The 21,907-nt window shown below is 39.7% G+C and overlaps 1 protein-coding gene across 3 annotated transcripts in view; it reads right to left on the bottom strand.

Annotated features, from left to right (window-relative positions):
- Positions 1 to 21,907, bottom strand: part of ipmkb (inositol polyphosphate multikinase b) — a 262,387-nt gene that overhangs the window by 126,646 nt on the left and 113,834 nt on the right. For 2 of the 3 annotated variants that reach the window (XR_009507440.1, XR_009507441.1), the window contains exon 6: positions 16,299 to 17,335. Coding sequence is in view for 1 of the 3 variants with exons in the window: in XM_059947428.1 (XP_059803411.1) it covers positions 16,710 to 17,335 (626 nt within the window). In the remaining 2 variants the exon portion in view is untranslated. Of the gene's footprint in view, positions 1 to 11,879; positions 17,336 to 21,907 lie in introns of those variants that run through there. The other variant, XM_059947428.1, reaches the window with a different exon arrangement.

The following is a 21,907-nucleotide window of genomic DNA, read 5'->3' as shown; positions in this document are numbered from 1 at the left end:
TAGCCCATCTCCATTCCTCCTGTAATCCACAACCAGCTCCTTTGTTTTTGTGACATTGAGGGAGAGGTTGTTTTCTTGACACCATTGTGTCAGAGAGATGACTTCTTCTCTGTAGGCCACCTTCCTGACTATCAGGTCAGGCAGATGACACAAAGATTGGTGGAGTGGTGAATGTATCAGGCTATCAAAAGATACAGGAGGCATACCTTGGCAGCATTCTCTCCTGAGAAGCAGACATCAATGCAGAGATCAACCACTGACTGAGTAATGGAGCCTATGCAAGATTAAGGAAAAGAGTCTTTGAAGACTGCAACCTACAGATCCGAACAAAACTTTTGGTTTATAGAGCAGTTGTCCTTCCAACATTTCTGTATGGAGCTGCATCATGGACTATAGACAGTAGGCACCCGAAAGTCCTGGAACAATAACACCAATGATCTTTATGAAAGATGTTAGTGCATCAGCGTATTGGAAGAGGCCAACGTGAACAGCATCTCCACCACAATAAAGCAGCACCAACTCTGAGAGATAAGCCATGCCGTCTGGATGCCTGACTCATGTCTCCCCAAAAAGATTCTTTATGACCAGTTGAAAAAATATCAGCGAGCCCCTGGTGGGTCAAACACTTAAAGTTAACATCAAAATCATCCTGAAGGAATTCAACATTGCACTCAATAGAAACACCTGGCGAAAATACATTCAACAGGGAGATATGCTACTTTAGAATGCCCTCCACTCTGCCACAGAGAACATGTGGCAGCTGTGACAGGAAAGAAAGTCATGTCCATTGCTCCCTGAAAGTGGGCACACAAGTGATAAAGAAGGTATACGGCAATGCTTGCCTTCATTTCTTAGGCCTTAGACTAGAAGAGAAAGGAACATGTTACAGCTATATAAAAACATTATTAGGTTGCACTTAGAGTATTGTGTGCAATTCACTCCATTACAGGAAAGATGTGGAGACTTTGGAAAGTGGGCAAAGTTTACCAGGATGCTGCCTGAATTTGAAGACATGCTATAAGGAGAGGTTGGACAAACTTGGGTTGTTTTCTGGAGTGGTGGAGGCTGAGGGAAGACCTGATTATTTTAGCCACTCTGCTACTGTGCCCCCCTCCCAAACAAAAAACATAACCTTAACTTCCATTTTGAAATGTTTTGAACATTTATATGACTGAGGCTATGCTTGGTACTCCAGCCACAACTGGCGTAAGTTGAAGGACCATTACAAGAAGTGTCCAGCTCAGGTTGATCAAACCCAGCGGTGAAAACAAGGGACAGAGAGGGAAGTTAGGCACATTGGTAGCTGAGCTTCAGCACATTCCATTTTTGAAAGGATTTGAAAGAACAGAATTTGTGAACAATCTAATTGGTGAGGAAGACAGGCAATTTAAAGCATTAGCCAGAACACAGAAGAGAAGTCACCTGATTTTGACGTGTTGCCATAGAACTTCTCAGACCCTAGCTATGAGAGTGCCTCAATTTTCCTACCTAATTGAAAAGATGGCAGCATCCTCTCAGTACTGTCAGCCCAGATTTTGTACTCCACATTACAACTCAGAAGCTGGAACATTTCCACCTGAGCCATTGCTGAAGGAACATAATTACATGAAAGATCAGGGTAAGTTTGGAAGACAGCTGCGATCCATCACATCTATCTTGGCAGTGTTGTCAAGCATGTTGCAAGTAGAGTTACTGAAAGCTAAAATACTCTATTGACTGACAAATATAAAGACTAGTTGTATGTTGGATCATTAAGATAATGGGGCAAAAGATTCAATATTTTGATGCAACAAATACGTCATTAACTGGACAAGGAGGGGTTAATCTTCACAAAGGGTATAGGCAATTCTCACTTCAAAGTGCCATGCAAATAGTCTGATGGCTATATTTTAAAATAAATACAATATATCTATTCAGTCATGTGAAGACAAATCAATGATTGCCCACATCCATTTGCAAGATCTAAGTTAGTCTGCAATGTTTGATTTATCTTGTCAATAATGGTAAGTGAAAGTGACTGAGGATAAATTGACCAAAAGCTACATTGATCGGTCTAATTATAACTTGTGGTTCTGCCATGTATTGGGAATTTCCAAGTGCTTCAGTGATTAAACAGGAAAATTATTCAAAGCAATGTTCTTAGTTTATGCTGAGAATTTTAAAAGTTACACTCAGAAATCACTGAGGTAAGATGATTTAAGTGGAAGCAAATAATAGATTAAATACATTCACAAGGGAGATGAGAATATATTTTTGATAGCATTTTATGGCTTAGAATACACTAACAAGTGATGGAAGCAAACCTGTTAACAAATAGTTAAATATATATTTGAAGAAAATCATAGGATCAGAGGAATAGAGACTGGAACTAGTTAGCCAACTCATTGGAGAGTCTGCACAGACAGAATGAGCTCAATGGCTTACTATTCATTAAAAATATTAGCTAATGTAGTTTCCTTTTATAAAGTCATTTTATATTAGCTATCATTTCAAGAATTTCAATTGATACAGATTATTATAAGAAGCCTTTCAAATTCATAAAGGGAGCCAGTAATTGCACACCCACATTAGGATGTGTGTTCCATTAGAATTCCCATTCTGGAATTAGAATTGGTTTATTATTGTCACATGTACCAAGGTACCATGAAAAGCTTGCTTAGCATGCTATCCAAATCATTTCAACAGTGCATTGATGTAGTACAAAGGAAACTGATAAAGAATGCAAAATGTGTTGTAGCTACAGAGAAAGTGTAGACAGACAATAAGGTGCAAGGTCATAGTGAGGAAGATTGCAGGATCAGGAGTCCATCCTATCATACTAGGAGATATTTAATAGTCTTATGAGAGGTATAGAAGCTGTCCTTGAGCCTGGTGGTACATGTGTTCGGTCTTCGGTATCTCTGCCTGACGGGAAAATGTCTATTTCTATATTATTCAAACAATCATGTAATACTAGCTTATGGATGATATCTCAAACACTTGGCAATGATAAACCAACCACTCTAATCCTTGCTTAGCCCTTTGCATATATTGGTCATGGGACTTCCATATAGAGGACAGGATATGCTGGCCTTGGAGTTACAGACCCAAGTGAAACTATAGTTCCCCATAGTGTCAATGCAGTGAAGAACTATGGGATTGATTCCTGAGATGGGGAGGCTGACCCACATAACGCATAACATAATTGAAGCTTGAGCTATGCTTGTTTTTTGAAGAGTGCAAAATTATCTTATTGAGATGAACATATTTGTGTGTGTGTGTGTGTGTGTGATGACATTGTTGTTGTTGTTGTTGTTCATGGACTATTCAGAAATCTGATAGCAGAGGGGAAAAAATAGTTCCTAAAACATTGTGTGCCTTCAGGTTCCTGTACTTCCTCCCTGATGTTAGTAATGTGAAGGCATGACCTGTGTGGTGGGGATCCTTAATGATGGATGCTGCCTTTTTCAGGCAACACCATTTAAAGATTTCCTCAATGAAGAGTAGATTGGTAAGCCAATCATGACTGAAATGAGAAATTTCTTTACGTATAAAGTCAAAACTTTTGAAATTCACCACCTCAGAAGACTGGTAATGTTCCGTTGTTAAGTGCACTCAAGGCGAAAATCAAAATGTGTTTGAACATTAAGGGGATCAGAGATCACAGTGATCTGATAGGACCAACCATGACTGGAGTGTTCAAGGACATCTTCAACCTCTCACAGCTGTAGTCAAAGGTTCAGTGTGTACACAGAATACAACTCTGAGATTCATCTTCATTAAAGACTCTCACCATTCAGGATATGCTCTCTTCATGTTACTACTGTCCCAAAGAGTACAGGAGTTTCAAGATGTACATTCAATGTTTTAGGACCAGCTTTTTCATCTCCATCAGATTTCTAAACAGTGCATGAACGCATAAATACTTCCTTGCTATTTGCCTTTTGCACTGTTTATTTCAGTATTCATAGTACTTTTATGTACTTTGCTACAAAAAAAACAAATTTCACAACATATTAAGTGTTAATAAACCCGATTCTGACTCCACTGAACAAACAGCAGGTTCAAGTGGTAATGTGGCCTAATCCTGCATACGTTTTTGATGTTTGAAAAGTTAATCAAAAATTGCTTTCCTATTTCCAGTCAGAAAGATTTTTTTTCAAACATAATTAGCTGCTCAGCCAGCTCGATCTCATCACAGCTATAGAAATTCACAATTTCTTAGTTTGCAGCTGGCAGCTCGTTAAATGAAAAGGAGGGAAGAGTGATCAAAGATGGCTCAATAACTATGAGTAGATTTCATGGGCAGCAGGAGGTGCTGTCAGTTTACCAGTGACTGCACTTTTACTGTTGGCCTGTAATAAAATGCATCATCACTGTTGTTAATTCCCATTAATCGGTCACTCAGCATTGTTTAAGGAGTAACTCAAATGGATAACATGTGGAACATAATCAACTTTAAGTAATTCCTTGTCCTGTATTTATTGTCTCTACACCACAGTGAAGACTAAGATTTTCATTTAATTGTTGCATTCCGGAATAATCACACAAACTTTCTCCTTATTTTGTATCAAATACAGCTCTCGAACATGCATTTAGTGGTCACTTTATTAGGCACACCTGCTTATCAATGCAAATATCCAATCAGCCAATCACATGGCAGCAAATCAATGCATTAAAGCATGAAGATATGGTCGAATTCAGTTGTTGTTCAGACCAAACATCAGGATGGGGAGAAAATGTCATTTGAGTGACCTTGACCATGGAATGATTGTCAATGTCAGATGGGGTGGTTTGGGTATCTCAGAAACTGCTGGGCTCCTGAGATTTTCACACACAAGTCTCTAGAGTTTACAGAGAATGGTGAGAAAAATACAACAACATTCCAGAGAGTGGTAGTTCTGTGGGGAAAAGCACCTGGTTAATGAGAGAGTTCAGAGAATTGCCAAACTCGTTTAAGCTGAAAGAAACATGACAGAATCTCAAATAACCATGTGTTACAGTGGTAGTATGCAGAATGTACAACACTTCGAACATGGAAGCGGATGGACTACAGCAGCAAAAGAACCACATCGGGTTCTACTCCTGTACCTAATAAAGTGACCACTGAGTTTATTTCTAAATTTTAATTCAGTAACGAAGCAATGGTCAAATAGTAGTTGCATTCGAGATTGAGTATGACTGTAAAAATGTTGATCAAAATTAAACACCCATATTCATCTGTGTAATGCTCTGGTTAAGTTTTTTACTGCTATGCCAGTTATTTCATTTTAGCAGCTCTGTAAGAGTAGTCTGTGCTGCTTTCAGCTTGTTTGGGTTTGAGCTGAGGCAGAAAGCTTTGACTTCAATTTAGGGATGTGGTGTCGTAGAATTGGAAGAAGGTTCTAGAGAATGCAGGGTGGAGAGGTCTGTGTTTGCTGGGAGCTGGGAGCAGACAGGAGGGAAGATGTTGCACAAGGTGCTTTGAGAAGATGAATGGCTTTGAGGGGGAAGGACCAATACTCCTGCAGAAGAAACCATCTGTTCAGGATGGAATTCCAGCGATCTTTGGAAGGTGGTGTGTGCTTTCACGCAGACTGAGTGTCCAGCATGCGAGTTATGGACAAGTTCAAGATTTCAGCTCCACCGTGCACATGTGACTGTTTAAATATAATGGGCCTTTTTTGGTTTTTTCTTTCTTTCCTTTACTAACTGTTTAAGTTAACATTAAATATAAATATTAATTATTAATCGTATGCAGTGTACAATTTGTTATTTCTTGTTGGGGGCGGTAAATCACACAGCATTCACACAAACCAGGTTTGGATGGGCGAGACATCCCAACTTCACGATTTGGTGGGACCAGTCGTATACACCCTAGACGTACGAAGTTGAGAAAAGTGGGCTTCTCGCTGCAGAATCCAGTGGCTATTATCAAGGGGCTAACAAGCTGCATTTCCAGAGACACACAAAATGGCGGAGGAACTCCATGAAAAAAAGTACAGTCGACGTTTCAGGCCGAAACCCTATGGCAGGACTGGAGAAAAAAAATGAGGAGCAGATTTAAAAGGTTGGGGAGGGGAAAGAGAGAAACACAAGATAATAGATGAAACCAGGAGGGGGAGGGATGAAGTAAAGAGCTGAGAAGTTGGATGGTGAAAGAGATACAGTGCTGGAGGAGAAGTTTGATAGCAGTGGACAGAAGGCCATGAAAGAAAGAAGGGGGAGGAGTACCAAAGGGAGGTGACGGACAGGGAAGGAGATAAAGTGAGAGAGGGAAAAGGGGATGGGGAATGGGGGAGGTGCATTACTGTAAGTTTAAGAAATTGATGCTCATGTCATCAGGTTGGAGGCTACCCAGGCAGAATATAAGGAACAGGAAAGGGAAGTGGAATTAAAATGGGTGGCCATTGGGAGATCCCGCTTCTTCTGGCGGACGGAGCATACAGGTGTCCTCCCTCACTACCATTCAGGGCCCCAGTCCTTTCAGGTGATGTGATTCTTCATCTGTGAGACTGTTGGGGTCATATACTGTGTCCAGTGCTCCAGGTGCAGCCTCCTATGTATCGGTGAGACCCATCGTAGATTGGGAGACCCTCCACTGAGCACCTAATCTCCGTGTGCCAGAAGAAGCAGGATCTCCCAGTAGCCACTCATTTTAATTCCACTTCCCATTCCCATTCAGATATGTCAATCTATGGCCTCCTCTACTGTCGTGTTGAGGCCACACTCAGGTTGGAGAAATAATATCTTATATTCCCTCTGGGTAACCTCCAACCTGATGGCAGGAACATCCATTTTTCAAACTTCTGGTATTGCACCCCACTTCGCCATTCCCCATCGCCTCTCTCACCTCATCTCCTTCCCTGTCCATCACCTCCCTCTGGTGCTCCTTCCCCCTCTTCTTTCTTCCATGGCCTTCTCTCCTCTCCTATCAGATTCCCCCTTCTCCAGCCCTGTATCTCTTTCACCAATCAACTTCCCTGCTCTTTACTTCATCCCTCCCTCTCCCTGTTTCACCTATCACCTTGTGTTTCTCTCTCCCCTCCACCACCTTTTAAATCTACTCATCTTTTTCTCCTTCAGTCTTGCTGAAGGTTTCAGCCCGGAACATCGACGTACTTTTTCCATAGATACTGTCTGGACTGCTGAGTTCCTCCAGCACTTTGCATGTGTTGCTTGGATTTCCAGCATCTGGAGGTGTTCTTGTTTGTATTTCTAGAGACACCCAGTAAAAAGCGGTTTTCACTTGTATGCCAAAATTGTGTCTTAATCTAAGTGGAAAAGGCTGCAACATAACTTCCTGACTTTTTTGAATTCAATACTTCAACTAATAAAGGCAAGCATGCTATATGCCTTCTTAACCATCACATCAACCTGTGTAACTACTTTCATGGAGCTTTGAAATTGGGCCCTAAAATCCCTCTGCTCATCAATGCTGTTAAGAATCTTGCCCTTATCAATATGCTGCCTCTTTGCATTTGACCTACCAAGATGCAACATTTGATATTGTTAATCTCCATCTGCTATTTCTCCACCCATATCTGCAAATGCTCTATATCCCATTGTATTCTTTGCCAGTCTTCTATGCTATCCATAGCACCACCAAGCTTTATATATCATCTGCAAACTTACTAACCCACCCATCTACATTTTCATCCAGGTTATTTATATGCATCACAAACAGAAGTCCCAGTACAGACCCCTGTAGAACACCACTAATCACAAATCGCAAACTATAATAAATCCCTTCTGTCTTCTCTGGGCAAGCCAGTTCTGAATCCAAACTGTTAATTCACCATGGATCTCATGCATCTTAATCTTCTGGATGAGACTCCCAAGAGGCACCTTATCAAATGCCTTACTAAAACATTGTAAGCATCATCCACATCCCTACATGCATTAATTGCCCTCATCACTGCATCAAAAATAAACAATTAAGTTAGTAAGACAAAGCTTGCCCTGCACAAGGTCATGCTGACTCTCCCTAATTAAGCTATACTTTTCCAAATGCTCTTAAACCCAATCCCTAAAAATTCTCTCCAGTGGTTTCCCTATCACTGATATGAGACTCACTGGTCTAGTTTCCAGTGAGTCTCATGTCAGCATGTAAGATCACTATGCAACATATTGGTGACTATACAAATTTGAATATAGAAAAATAAAGATTTTACAAGCTGAGGTTTGAAGGACATCTTGAATAATGGAGTAATATTAGCTACTTGCCATTCATCCAGGACCTCACCTGTGACTAGAGAGGACATGAAAATATTGGTCAAGGCCCCAGCAATCTCTTCCCTTGCCTCACTCAACAACCGTGGATATATACCATCAGGCCCTGGAGGCCTATCCACCTTTATGTTCTTTAAGAGATCCAACCCTAACTTCTCTTTTACTTCGAAGTGCCCTGGCATATCAATATGCTCAATGCTGATTTCCCAATACTTGATGTCCTTCCTACTAAATATTGATGTAAAGTATTAACAACCTCACCCACATCCTCTGCATCCAAGCAACTGTTCCTCCCTTTTTCCTATCCTCTTACTCATTAACATCGTGCTCTTGATGTGTGTATAAAATGCCATGGGATTCTCTTTCATCTTTCTTGCCAAGGACTTTTCCAGAACCCTCCTAGCTTTCCTAATTCCATTGAGTTCTTTTCAGCTTCTTTATGGTCAAGGGCTGTTTGAATCTAGCTTCCTAAGCTTTACAAATTTTTCCTTTTTCTTCTTTTCAAAATCCATTATCTGGTTGTCTGCTTCCCAACACCCCCCACCCCCCCCCCCCCCAAAAAATAGTTTTAACCCACCCAAGTAGCACTAATAACCCTCCTGGCCAGGATATTGGTTCCACTCCAGTTGAGGTGCAACTTGACCCTCTTGTACAGGTCACACCTGCCTAGAAAATGTTCCAACTATCCAAAAAACTGAAACCCTGCACCACTTCCTCAGCCATTCATTATTCTGTGCTATCATCCTATTCCTGTCCTGACTAGTACATGACACTTGGAGTAATCCAGAGATTACTATCTTGGAGGTCCTGTTTTTCAATCTCTTTCCCAATTCCCAATACATTACTCACTATGCAGAACCCCTTCTCTCTTTCTGCCTATGAAATTGGTGCCAATGTGCACCATGACCTCTAGCAGCTCACCCTGGCCCTTAAGAATATTCTGCAATTGCTCTGAGACAACCTGGACCCCAGCACGTGGGAGGCCACACACCATGCTGGAGTCTCATTCTCGACCACACAAACTCCTGTCTGTCTCTCATTCTTTTCAGTCCCTTCATAATCTACATATCCTGATCCTTGCCTCTTTGGCCACTATGAAGCTGAAGCAGACTATTCACTGGCATCATGTCATGTTTGACACTGACCTTGTTCTGAAGTCATTCCATGGCATTACGTCTCCTACGCTTTCAGCCTTGCAAGTCTCAATTTCTGTAATTCTAGCCTTTTGTGCCTTTGTCTCTAGTAGCCATGCCCCGAACTGCAATAGATCCTCAGCTCTGCAATTTCCATTCTAAACCTTTGATGACACTTATTAAAATTTAACCTTTTGATCAAGTCTTTGCTTGCCTGAGCTAAAGTCTTACATGGCTGGGTGTCAAACGATCTTTTAAGTATTAACATGACATTCCTTAAACACTTTACTATGCATAGGGAGAAAGTAATCAGTTAAATTCTCAGTGTGATGGAATTTCACTTGAGATAACATATGCTTTTTAAAAATGCAAAATACTTTCAGCTAATACAAATATAACATATTGATGGCCATGCAGATTTAAATATTGAAAAATCAAGCTGTGGTTTTGAGGACATCAAGTGACTTCAGATTCTCAATCTCTGATGATTATTTTGTTCAAATTGATAAACAGATAGTTTATTGATCCCAAAGGAAATTACAGTGTCACAGTAGCATTACAAGTGCACAGCTATAAGTATTAGAAGACAAGTAGAGAGAATAAAAAATAATTTACCATAATCTAACCTGGTCATCGCTTCTCCGGATATAGGTTGACTCATTATAGAGCCTAATGGCCAAGGGTAAGAATGACCTCATATAGCGCTCTTTGAAGCAGCGCGGTTGTCTTAGTCTATTACTGAAAATGCTCCTCTGTTCAGCCAGGGTGGCATGTAGAGGGTGAGAAACATTGTCTGGAGTTGCCAGGATTTTCTGGAGGGTCATTTGTTACTCAATCTCTGGCGTGTCCAGTTTGACTCCTGTACACAGCCAGCATTTCTATTCAGCTTATTGAACCTGTTGACATCACCCGTGTTAACGTCATTGCCCCAGCACACCACCACAAAGAAGATTGTACCAGCGGTAACAGACTGGTAGAACATGTGAAGGAGAGGCCTGCATACTCCAGTCTCCTCAGGAAGTAGAGGTGACTCTGGCCCTTTTTGTACACAGCCTCTGTGATGGTGCTCCACTCAAGTCTGTCATCCAGGTGCACCCCCAGGTACTTGTGGTCCTCACACGTCCACATCTTCACCATCAATAATAACAGGGAGCAGTGCAGGCTTAGTCTTCCTTAAGTCCATCACCATCCCCTTTGTCTTACTAAAGTTGAGCTGCAGATGATTCAGCTTGCACCATTCAACAAAGTCCTCCACCAGTGCTCTGTATTCATCCTCCCATCCTCCCTTTATGCACCCAACTATTGCTGAGTCATCAGAAAATTTCTGCAAATAACATGACTCAGTATTGTATCTAAGATCCAAGGTATACAGGGTAAACAGGAAGGGAGCCAATTCAGTCCCCTGTGGGGCCCCAGTGCTACTCATAGCCATATCTGACACACAGCTCTGAAGCCGTAAATACTGTGGTCTGCCAGTCAGGTAGATTGAAATTTTAAAATATTTAAGAGGAAACAAATCTTGTGGCAAAAAGACCAATGTGTAAAGCTGTATACCGCCCATTTAAAAAGCTGATGCACAAGCAAATTGGATCGATCATGATTGATCAGGCAAGCAAAAGAATTTAAGAAAACTATTGGAAGAATTTTTCCGAGTTCTTGGTATAGTCACACAACTTTGGCTTGTTTATGGAAATATTCCAAATTGTGGAAACCACAGCAGTATATGCACAACAAAATAATATCTATCACAACCAGTTGTTCACAATATACAAATAAAATGATCATTCACTGTCACTTAACCATTGGTATCATACTTCTTCCTGGGGTGTATAGATGTCCAGGGAGGGGTAGCACCTCTGGTGGAGGGGCTGGCCATGTCCATTCTGGGGCAGCTCACTCACCTTTAGTCCACATCAAACACACAGCTCTCACCTGTGGCTCCAGTTAGCTGTATGCATGTGACAGTGGCCACAACCTGGTACACCACTTCGACAGGTGGGCTTTAGTCAAATAGGTGAGGGTAGCCATCAGGCTTCATACCCCATTGAGAAAGGGATATGCCTGCCCTAACACGTGAAGTCAGCTCTGGCAAACTGGGCAGTTGTTATTAACAGTGAGATATAATGGACAGGAAGACAATCCTGCAACGCTTAGTGGAGAGGGAAGGGCATGACAAGGGACAGAAGCAAATATAATCATCCACTGCAACCAAAGACGAATCCCAGTTGTGACAACTACTCGTACCCCTGGACCCAGACTTCTGAGGTTGAGAGAGTGGAACTTAACTCAGTGCAATGGCTCTCCTGCTTTAAAAACTCTCCTGCACAGGTTTCACTGTCATCATCTGATACAATGGACAACCAATCATACTACTTATTTCACATTACAAAAGAAAAAGGAACTACCTGATTTGGATAAACCTATGCAAAATGATAATCAATGACCATAAGGCCAGGATATAGCTACTGTAGAATTCTTTTCAAGTGACTCTTCCATTTGTTTGTACCTGTAACATCTGGGTGCGAGAGATGACAAATTCAAGACACCTTATTTACAGAAAGTTTATTAGTAATTCCATTTCTGCCAAATATACAGCTATGTAATTTATCTAAATATCTTTTCATATTAAATTACAAAATTAAGCAATCTTTCAGTTAGTACGTTTGATTCCTCTGTAAAATAGCACCCATTACATCAGCAATTACCCCTGCATTCCATATGTAGCAAAACAAGTTATGCATATAACTCACAATCAAAACAAAGATATATTAGAAGATAGACTAGTCAGACTGAGATACATTATGTATGATTGATTATAAATAACCACAGTAAATAAATGTGCATTTGCTGCTTTTGTGATACTTTCATTTTATTTCCAGCATCATTTCCCATAATACTAAAGTGTCTGTGTGCACGCTCATTAACAAAAGGGGGCAATGTTACTATTTGTTGGCCCAACTCTGCTGCAGTTAAAATTTTACTTATCTGAAATTTCTAAATGCTGCTGTTAGAAGTCATAATTTATCCAAGTATTTAGACAAGTGTTTTCTTTACCAAATAAACCAGGAATTATGATGAATTTTGCATAAACTTACACAAATTTTATTTGGATGTTTTAAAAAATTTGAAATTTATACAACAGATGATCTTTCTCACAAAGAATGGTGAGTATATTGTCCTCTGTTCAAATTTAGGTGTCCAGTTTTGATAAGTCAACATTGAAGAAAGTTTTGTTCTTTTCGCATGACAATGGATTCCTCATTTTATTACGAATACTGTAGGAAGAGGATGCCACTCACATCTTGGCTCTCAAACCCACAGATCCCACCAAGGCTGCACTCCAATTTAAGTTAACAGCCTTGTTTCACAGCTCTCTGGTACATTGCAGAAGACAACAGGTTGAGCATCAATCTCCGTTTGATAGCATGCTTCAATACAAACAACAAGTGAGCACTAATGAAAATGACAACTGAACTTCACCTCAATCCTCTTTTAGTATAAAGAAAACTGAATGGAGCTTCAGTGTGTTATTTGCCAGTGTGGAAAAAGTTGCATTTGTATTCAATATTGGTTTACACAATGATAAAAATTACGTTGCCACATACATGAAATAGTACAAAAAGCATTGATTAATGTGAACAGTGACCAATTTAATCAAGATTGTCTGTGAGAATGTGGCTTATTGATAATTTCACCAAAAGACAAGAAACTGTAAGGTATTTTAAATATGAAACGCCAAACATTGTATGATGCAGCCAGTCAAAAGATGCCATATAATCTACATTTTACATGTTATTGCCATACGTTTCACCTTGCCAAACACACTATTTTTAACAATTGAAATATACATACATTATCCTTTTTTCTCCAAAATACCTGTTATAATAGTAATTTCTAAGGTATCTTGAGAGAATACCAAAAAAATCCCATTCTGCACATTTCAATACTGTCTTCAATATTAATGATACTGAAGGAATACCTCACAGAACATTTTAGTGGTGGTGATTTTGTAAGTGGCATAGTTCACACTCAGTAAGGACTTTCTACCATTTCACCAACTGAATATGAGAATAGCAAATGCAGAATTTCTGGCACAGTAGAAGCCATTGATGAACATCGTATGATCACAACTGTTCAAATATTTAAAGTTTTCTGCAACAGTAGCAAAAGGCAAACAGCTTTACATTGGATGTTTTTCTCACTGCAGCTTCTATGGAGAGTTCAAGTGTTTTTACAAAAAACCTTTGATCTGGGGACAAAAACATATTGGGCTCAGGGATGCCAGGTGGAAGAAAACCTATCTTTTTTTTCCAGATTACCATGTGAGTGAATGTAGATTTGTACTGAAATCCTAACAATCCACAGAATCCTATTATACTTAATAATCTTCAACATAAAATATAAGTTGGGCTACAAAATCCCCATTCATGTAAAATATACCCCATCCAGCAGAGAAGTAAAATTTCAGTAGTTGTTTGGTGTAATTTGTAAATATGTTTTGTTAATTTACTGGTTGCATTATATGCTAGGTTCCAATAAAATTTATAGCCCAAAGTGCAAGGGCTTTAAACAATTTTGTTCAAGATAATGAATTAGAATGTTTACTGGCACTTGATTACACATTTCCTATGCTTCTTAAACTTGCTTTAAACAATATGACCCTGAACAGCAAAACACAAAGAAATACAGTGATATTACTCGCATAATAGATCAATATGAGATGACAAATTGCATCATTTGAAATTCTTAAATGAATGGAATATAATCCTATGGATAAGAAAAGTATAATGGAAATACCAACTTCTCCAGCTAATACTGGTGTTGGCTAAGTGAAGCCTTTCTTCCGCGTCTATCCCCTTGATAATTCAATCAGATGTAGGTTCATTGGGAATCATAATTCTTTATTATAATAAATTGTATTCAAGCAATTATGCTATGCTTTAAAGCGGAGGTCATAAAAAAATCAATTTTAAAAATGAGGTAACTAAATCAAGGAATACTTTATTTTAAACAGAATTGAAAGGATATTAGAAAAGACCTTTCATAAACAAATACCCAAGCTTGTCCATCAGGTTTTTCTAAAGGATCAATCCAAAGGTGATGCCTTCAAAACTCACCAGCCTCTGATTAAACTTACAGCAAGCAAAGTCCAATTCCTGACTACAAATGGAGAATGAAATGGTTGGTATAATAGGAAGTTTGAGGGGCAGAGGGGTAGGTGAGAAGAAAGGGAGGCTGAAATCAACATTAAGGTATTAAAAAAAAACAATAAAATCAGTAGCAAAGCAAGCAAAATTATGAGAGAAAAATTGAATAAAACTTCATATTCCCAATGTAGTATTTTGTAGCAGCATTTCTTGTACTTAAATGACTGGATAAAGAAATAACTGAAATTATGTTTTACACAAAAAATACCCTGCAGTTCCATTTTCTCACCTTTCACCCACCACTCAATCTGGATGCCCATTCTTGTTCAGAGGAATGTTACACTCTAAGAATTTTTTTTTTATACCTTGGGTAAGAAAATAATTGAATAACATCAAAGAATTAAGACTAAAAGTATTAATTTTTTGAAGCCTGGATAAATAGTCAATCATTCAAAGAGATGTAATATGTTCTATAAGAAATGTACAGCTGAATTATGTAAACTTCTGTTAACAAACATACAAAAAAGCATAGTATACAATTAAAAAATATTACAGAAATAACTTTGTTTTTAGAAAAAGCACACATTATTCGATAAATACATTTAAATGACTAACATAATTTCCACATGCATTACTCACTTCTACCACATTTCACTCCACATTTAATGTCACAAAATTCACCCTATGAACCTGGCAAAGCAATAGAAATTAAAATATTTGAAAAATCTTTAAAAGTATTTCGATAGTATATTGGTCTGTGCAAATGTAAATGATAAATGAAAGGAACACAAAATTTTAATATCTAGTGCATTTTTAAGAATTACACAAAAAGTTTGCATTTTAGTGCCCATGTGTTATTCTGAAATACACATCTTGACCCATGTCAAGAATTTGGCTATTTTAATCTTGTAAAAATTTATCAAATATTTCCCACCATCCAACTGCAAATATTTGAAATGAAACAGGCCATCTGATTAGTAAAGATGAGGGCTATCTTATTGGAGTCACAAGTCAGTTATTGGTACATATATTTTTTTGTGAGTGCAGTTTCTTGTTTACTTAAAGACATGGTAAAGAGACCATTAGTTATTGATCCCCAAAGTTTAGTGTTCATGTAATGAAAATCCTTACACACACAGTTGGCCAAATGCACTAATTCCCTTTGTACCAGTTTTATAAAAAGTAAATACCAACATAATACCAACGAAGTTAGCCCAGAGGCTAACTTGAGGAAACAGAATCAATAACTTGGTAAACTGAGTGTTCAAAAAATAACTTTGGAAATAATTAACAAGATAAAGCACTTCCAGCACATACAAAAGGGGTTGTGAACAAGTCAAAGCATGCTCATTTTGAAGAAAAACAAGCACTGGGACTACAACTGATTACAATTTTGGTGGAGTATTTTAATGTTACAAGTTGAACTTCAACAGAAGGCCTGTAGATGGATGGCCTGCACCACAAAGTATTGTCTTTTCCTCCCTCATCATAGGTTTTGACTACCAATAGACTTAAGAAAAAGGAAAAGCACTTTAAAATATATCTGTTTAACATGCATGTGTTGCTCCAGACAGCAGAAAATCTTTGCAAATGGGTAACCAGGTGACTCACCCACTGGTGATATTTTGCATTAGCTTTCATTACATTCATAAATTAACAAGCCATCGCAATACTCCATGGATTTCAGCTGAATGCATCAGACAACCGACATTTTATATTAAACATTTCATACGAATTGCAAGAATTCAACTGTAAAAAAAGGCTAGTAAAATACACATCTCAGAAAAGTGGCAGCAACATCCTCAAAACAATCAAAAGTCTGACTAACCTGGTCTTCACTGAAGATAGAATATTCCATAGGCACAAGTTCCATGCCTAGGATTGGCAGGCAGTTGGTTACATATCCGAAAAACCAATTATCATCACTGAAGTCTGTGGGTTTGTTACAAACAGCGGGAACTCATAAATTTCCTTGTCAGTAGTTACAAGGCGTGAGCTGCCCTCTGCAGGTTTCTGGCCCTGTTTCAGCGGCTGTCAATGATGAGTTGATAAATTTTCCTGAGCTATTATAAACATCAAATCAATCACAAGTAGTACTGTACAGTGAAAGAAGCAAACAGTACACCTGGAATCACATTATAAACACAAAATGATGGATCAAAACTTGTGCAGAAATCAATATAATTCCCCTGCATTTATTTGCTTGCCAACAATCTACCCACCAATATTTTTTAAAAAATTAATCATCCAGCATATTTTGTAACACACTGATTAAGTGTTTCAGCCCATATATATACTCTTCATCTTTTGTGTTGCTAGGAAACACATGTGCAAAGTCTATCATTCTTACAGCAACTTCTGGAGGCTCTGGAACCATGCTCGATGCATGAATGAAATCTTTCTCCAATTGGTTCATTTCATTGCCATTTGGCTGACCAGGTGGAATGAGAGTTAAGCACTTGCATATCCCATGGTCTTGTTCTGTATTCTTCAGCTGTAGTGGGACCACACTTTGGTGTGCACGGAAACAACCCTTCCTGTGAAGTGCATACATATTGGAGAGGCTTTGACCAACCGAGGCTTCTACTATTCCGTTCTCAGTAGAGTCCATCACATGAATGTTGTTGTTGTATTCCATCAGCTCTCCAGTTCTCCGTATACCCTTTGGTGCTGCTGGTTTGTCAGCTTTGTTACCTGTCGCTCTCAGCTCTGATGATCCCTCATACACAAACAGTAAGGAGCTTGCATAAAAACAGAGCTTACTTTGCCTCTCAAACCAGTGCAATATCTTTTTAATCTCTTGAATACTTGAAGCCACCGCATCTTTCCTCAAATAGCTTCCATTGTGGAAGAATTTAGACAGACCTACAAAACGACAAGCAAAACACAATCCATGTGAGTGAAACATTGAATATACACATCAAAAGCCCAGCCCAGTCCATCACAAGCAAAACCCTCCCCTTCTTCCAGCACATTGACAGGGGCCACTGCCACAGAAAAAGCAGCACCCATCAGCAAGGATCTCCATCAACCATCGGGCGGAAGGAGCCTTAGGTACCACTTCACCAAGTTCAGGAGGTTATTACCCTACTACCATCAAGCTCTTGAGCCTGTGTGGACAGCTTCACTCACCTGAATGCTGAACTGACCCAAAACCTATGGACTCACTTTCAAGGACTCAACAATGCAAGCTCTCAGTATTATTTATTTACTTTATTTTTATTATTTGCACGATTTGTCTTCTTTTGCACATTGGCTACTTGTCAGTCTTTGTGTATAGCTTTTCATAAACTCTATTGTATTTATCTTCCTGTAAATGTTTGGAAGAGAATGAATCTCAAAGTATAATATGACAATATATACACTTTGATAATCAGTTTACACCAACTTTGGACATCTACTTTCAAATGTAATACTTGCATTGAACAGAATGAACAACATTGAGGCAACAATGCAAGAGCAGTGGTGAAGTTAATCATTCATGTCTACCTTTGCTGACAGATGGGTCCCCAGGTTTCCCAGTGAAAGCTGACATTGATGAACAAAAATTTACCATCCTCTTCAAAGCACCCACAAACCTTTTTGTCATTCTAGGGAAAAGATATTTAAAGATCAAAATCCGTAACCTTGCACAAATTTCATGGTTTATCTGGCAGCAGTGACTCCTGCTGTCCTACGTATTTCTGAAGCACAGACCATCTATAGCAGGTATCTCAAGGTGCTGCAAAATTACCACCACTGCTTCCAGAAATCCCTCCAATTATGCTGGAAGGAAAAGCTGGTCAATGTCAGTCCTCATCCAGGCCACCATCCACAGTACCGACGCCCAACTTTATGTATATAGGTTATACTGGGCAAATCACATCATTTGCAAGCTCCACAGCAAATGTTTAGAGGGGGGGGAGAGAGGGGGAGAGGGAGGGGGGAGGGGAAAGGAAAAATACCACCTTACAAACCAACCACCTGCCAGCATCTAGCTTTTGCTGCATCTGAAGTCAGGACTGCCAGTTCTTACTTTGGTCACCTCAGTACCTGGAAGCACATGACAAGATGGGCCGAAGCCAGCATGGTTTCCTGAAAGGAAAATCCTGCTTGACTAACCTACTGCAATTCTTTGAGGAAATTACAAGCAGAGTAGACAAAGGAGATGCAGTAAATGTGGTGTGCTTGGATTTTCAGAAGGCCTTTGACAAGGTGCCACACACGTGGCTGCTTAGCAAGATAAGAGCCCATGGAATTACAGGTGAGTTACTAGTATGGGTGGAGCATTGGCTGATCGGCAGAAAATAGAGAATGGGAATAAAGAGATCCTATTCTGACTGGCTGCCAGTTACCAGTGGAGTTCCACAGGGGTCGGTGTTGGGACCGCTGCTTTTTATGATGTATGTCAATAATTTGGACTATGGGATTAATGGATTTGTGGCTAAATTTGCCAATGATACAAAGATAGGTGGAGGCGCGAGTAGTGCTGAGGAAACAGAGAGCTTGGAGAAAGACTTAAGATAGTTTAGGGGAACGGGCAAAAAAGTGGCAAATGAAATAACGCTGGAAAGTGTATGGTCATGCACTTCAGTGAAAAAAATGAACGGGCAGATTATTATTTAGATGGAGAGAGAATTAGACACTTGGGAGCCCTTATGCAGGAGACCCTAAAGGTTAACCTCCAGGTTGAGTTGATGGTGAAGAAGGCGAATGCAATGTTCGTATTCATTTCTAGAGGTACAGAATATGACAGCAGGGATGTGATGTCTATAACATGAGACCACACTTGGAGCACTGTGAGCAGTTTTGGTCTCCTCATTTTAGAAAGGAGACCAAAACTGGATATACTGATAATTGGATATACTGATATTGGAGAAGGTTCGGAGAAGATTACAAGAATGATTCCAGGAATGAAATGGTTACTGCATTAGGAACGTCTGGCAGCTCTTGGGCTGTATTCCCTAGAGTTCAGGAGAATGAGGGGGGATCTCACAGAAACCTTCTGAATGTTAAAAGGCCTGAACAGATTAGACATGGCAAAGTTACTTCCCATGGTAGGGGATTCTAGGACAAGAGGGCATGACTTCAGGATCGAAGGACGTCCATTTAGAACAGAGATGCGGAGAAATTACTTTAGTCAGACGGTGGTAAATCTGTGGAATTAGTTGCCACGAGTGTCTGTGGAGGCTAAGTCATTAGGTGCATTTAAGGCAGAGATAGATAGGTTCTTGATTAGCCAGGGCATCAAAGGGTATGGGGAGAAAGCAGGGTAGTGGGGATGACTGGAAGAATTGGATCAGCCAATGATTGAACGGCGGAGCAGACTCGCTGAGCCGAATGGTCTACTTCTGTTCCTATATCTTATGGTCTTATATAAAATTCAGTGTGCACATGTTGTTGTCACTGGGCAAAAAATTGCAGAGCACAAGATTTTTGTGCTCACTGGTCATTACAAACTAGAGCGAACATTGCTCTGAACCCCACTCTCCTGCTTTCTCCCCATGGTACTAATCAAGGACTTATAAATCTCCACTTTAAATATTCAAATAACTGCTCTGAAATTTTGCTGCTATTCATGCCTCTACAACCTCCTTTGTCAGTTCATTGCTACGCTAAGTGTAAATTTTATCCCTCAGATCCCCTTTAAATCTCCTCCCTGTCACCTTAAATCTGTATCATCTAGTCTTAGGCCAAATCAAAGGTGGTGACAAATCAGCATATAGGAGGGAAATTGAAAATCTGGCTGAGTGGTGCCACATCAACAACTTCTCAACTCAATGTCAGCAAGCTCAAAAAGCTGATTACTGACATCAGCAGGAGGAAACCGGAGGTCCAAAAGTTAGTCCTTATTGGAGGATCAGAGCTGGAGAGGGTCAGCAACTTTAAATTCCTCTGCGTTATCATTTTGGAGGACCTGTCCTGGGCCCAGCATGTAAGGACAATTATGAAGAAAGCACATCAGTGCAACTACCTCCTTAGGAATTTGCAAAGATGGGGCATGACATCTAGAACGTGTAGTGCAAAGTATATTGACTGGTTGTATCACAGTCTGGTATGGAAACACCAATGCACTTCAACAGAAAATACTTCAGAAAGTAGTGGATACAGGCCAGTCCATCACTAGTAAAGCCCTCTCTGCCACTGAGCATATCTCCATGGAGTGTTGCCACAGGAAAGCAGCAACCATCATCAGCAAACCCCCCCCACACACAGATCATGTTCTCTTCTCACAGCTGCCATCAGGAAGAGGTACAAGAGCCTCAGGATTCACACCACCAGGTTCAGGAAGTTACTACCCCTCAACCATCAGGCTCTTGAACCAAAGGGGATAACTTCACTCGCCCCATCATTGAAATATTCCCACAACTAATGGACTCACTTTCAAGGACTCATGTTCTCGATATTTATTGCTTATCTATTACTATTATTTCTTTTTCTCTTGGCACAGTTTGTCATCTTTTGCACACTGGTTGAATGCCCAAGTTGGAGCAGACTTTCTTTTATGGTTATTATTCTATAATGGATTTATTGAGTATGCCTACAAGAAAATGGCTTTCCGGGTTGTATATGGTGACAAATATGGACTTTGATAATAGATTTACTTTGAACTTTATACACTCCTACCATGGGAAACTGACAAAGGCTAGATTTACTTTGAACTTTATACACTCCTACCATGGGAAACTGACAAAGGCTATCCACTTCATCAACGCCCCTCAATTTTACATACCTCTTACCAGTTCACACTCAACCTCCCTCGCTCCAAGGTAAACAAGACCCAACCTATCTAATCTTTCAAGCTTTCTACAGAATATTCTTGTGAATCTTTTCTGCATCCTCTCTAATCACGTTTCCTCTAGTGTGATGACCAAAGCTGCACACATTATTCCAAATGCAGTTCAACGAACATTTTGTTCAATGGTAACATTCAGTTCTAAATCTTATATTCAGTGTCTTAGCCAATGAAGGCAATAATGTTATATTCTTCTTTTTTAACCATCCTGCCACTCTCAGGGAACTATGCACTTGTACCTCCAGGTCTCCTTGTTCAACAATATGTCCAACAGCCCTTTCCAACGACATTAACTTATTACATATGATAAACAGGGTCTTAGCACTGATTTCTACAGAACATCACTGGTCACACACCTCAACCTCCCCCTCCACAAAATAGCATCCTCTGATTACTATTACCAAGCCAATTTTGCATCCAAGTGGCTAGCTTACCCTACATCCTACAAGTTCTAACCTTTGAGATCAGTCTACCATGCAGGACCTTGTAAATGGCCTTGTTAAAGTGGACAACATTTACTGCCCTGTTCTTGTTAATCCTCTTAATCACCTCTTCAGAAAACTCAAATCAAACTCACAAGACACGATTTCTCACACACAAAGCCATTTTAAATTAACCCCAATTCATCCTTAAGTTATTAAATGTAAATAAATTCTGTCCCT

This window comes from Hypanus sabinus, chromosome 22, assembly GCF_030144855.1.
Source record: "Hypanus sabinus isolate sHypSab1 chromosome 22, sHypSab1.hap1, whole genome shotgun sequence".
NCBI classification, from domain to species: domain Eukaryota; kingdom Metazoa; phylum Chordata; class Chondrichthyes; order Myliobatiformes; family Dasyatidae; genus Hypanus; species Hypanus sabinus.
The sequence above is the reverse complement of the archived record's forward strand: the minus strand, read 5'-3'. Positions and strand labels throughout refer to the sequence as shown.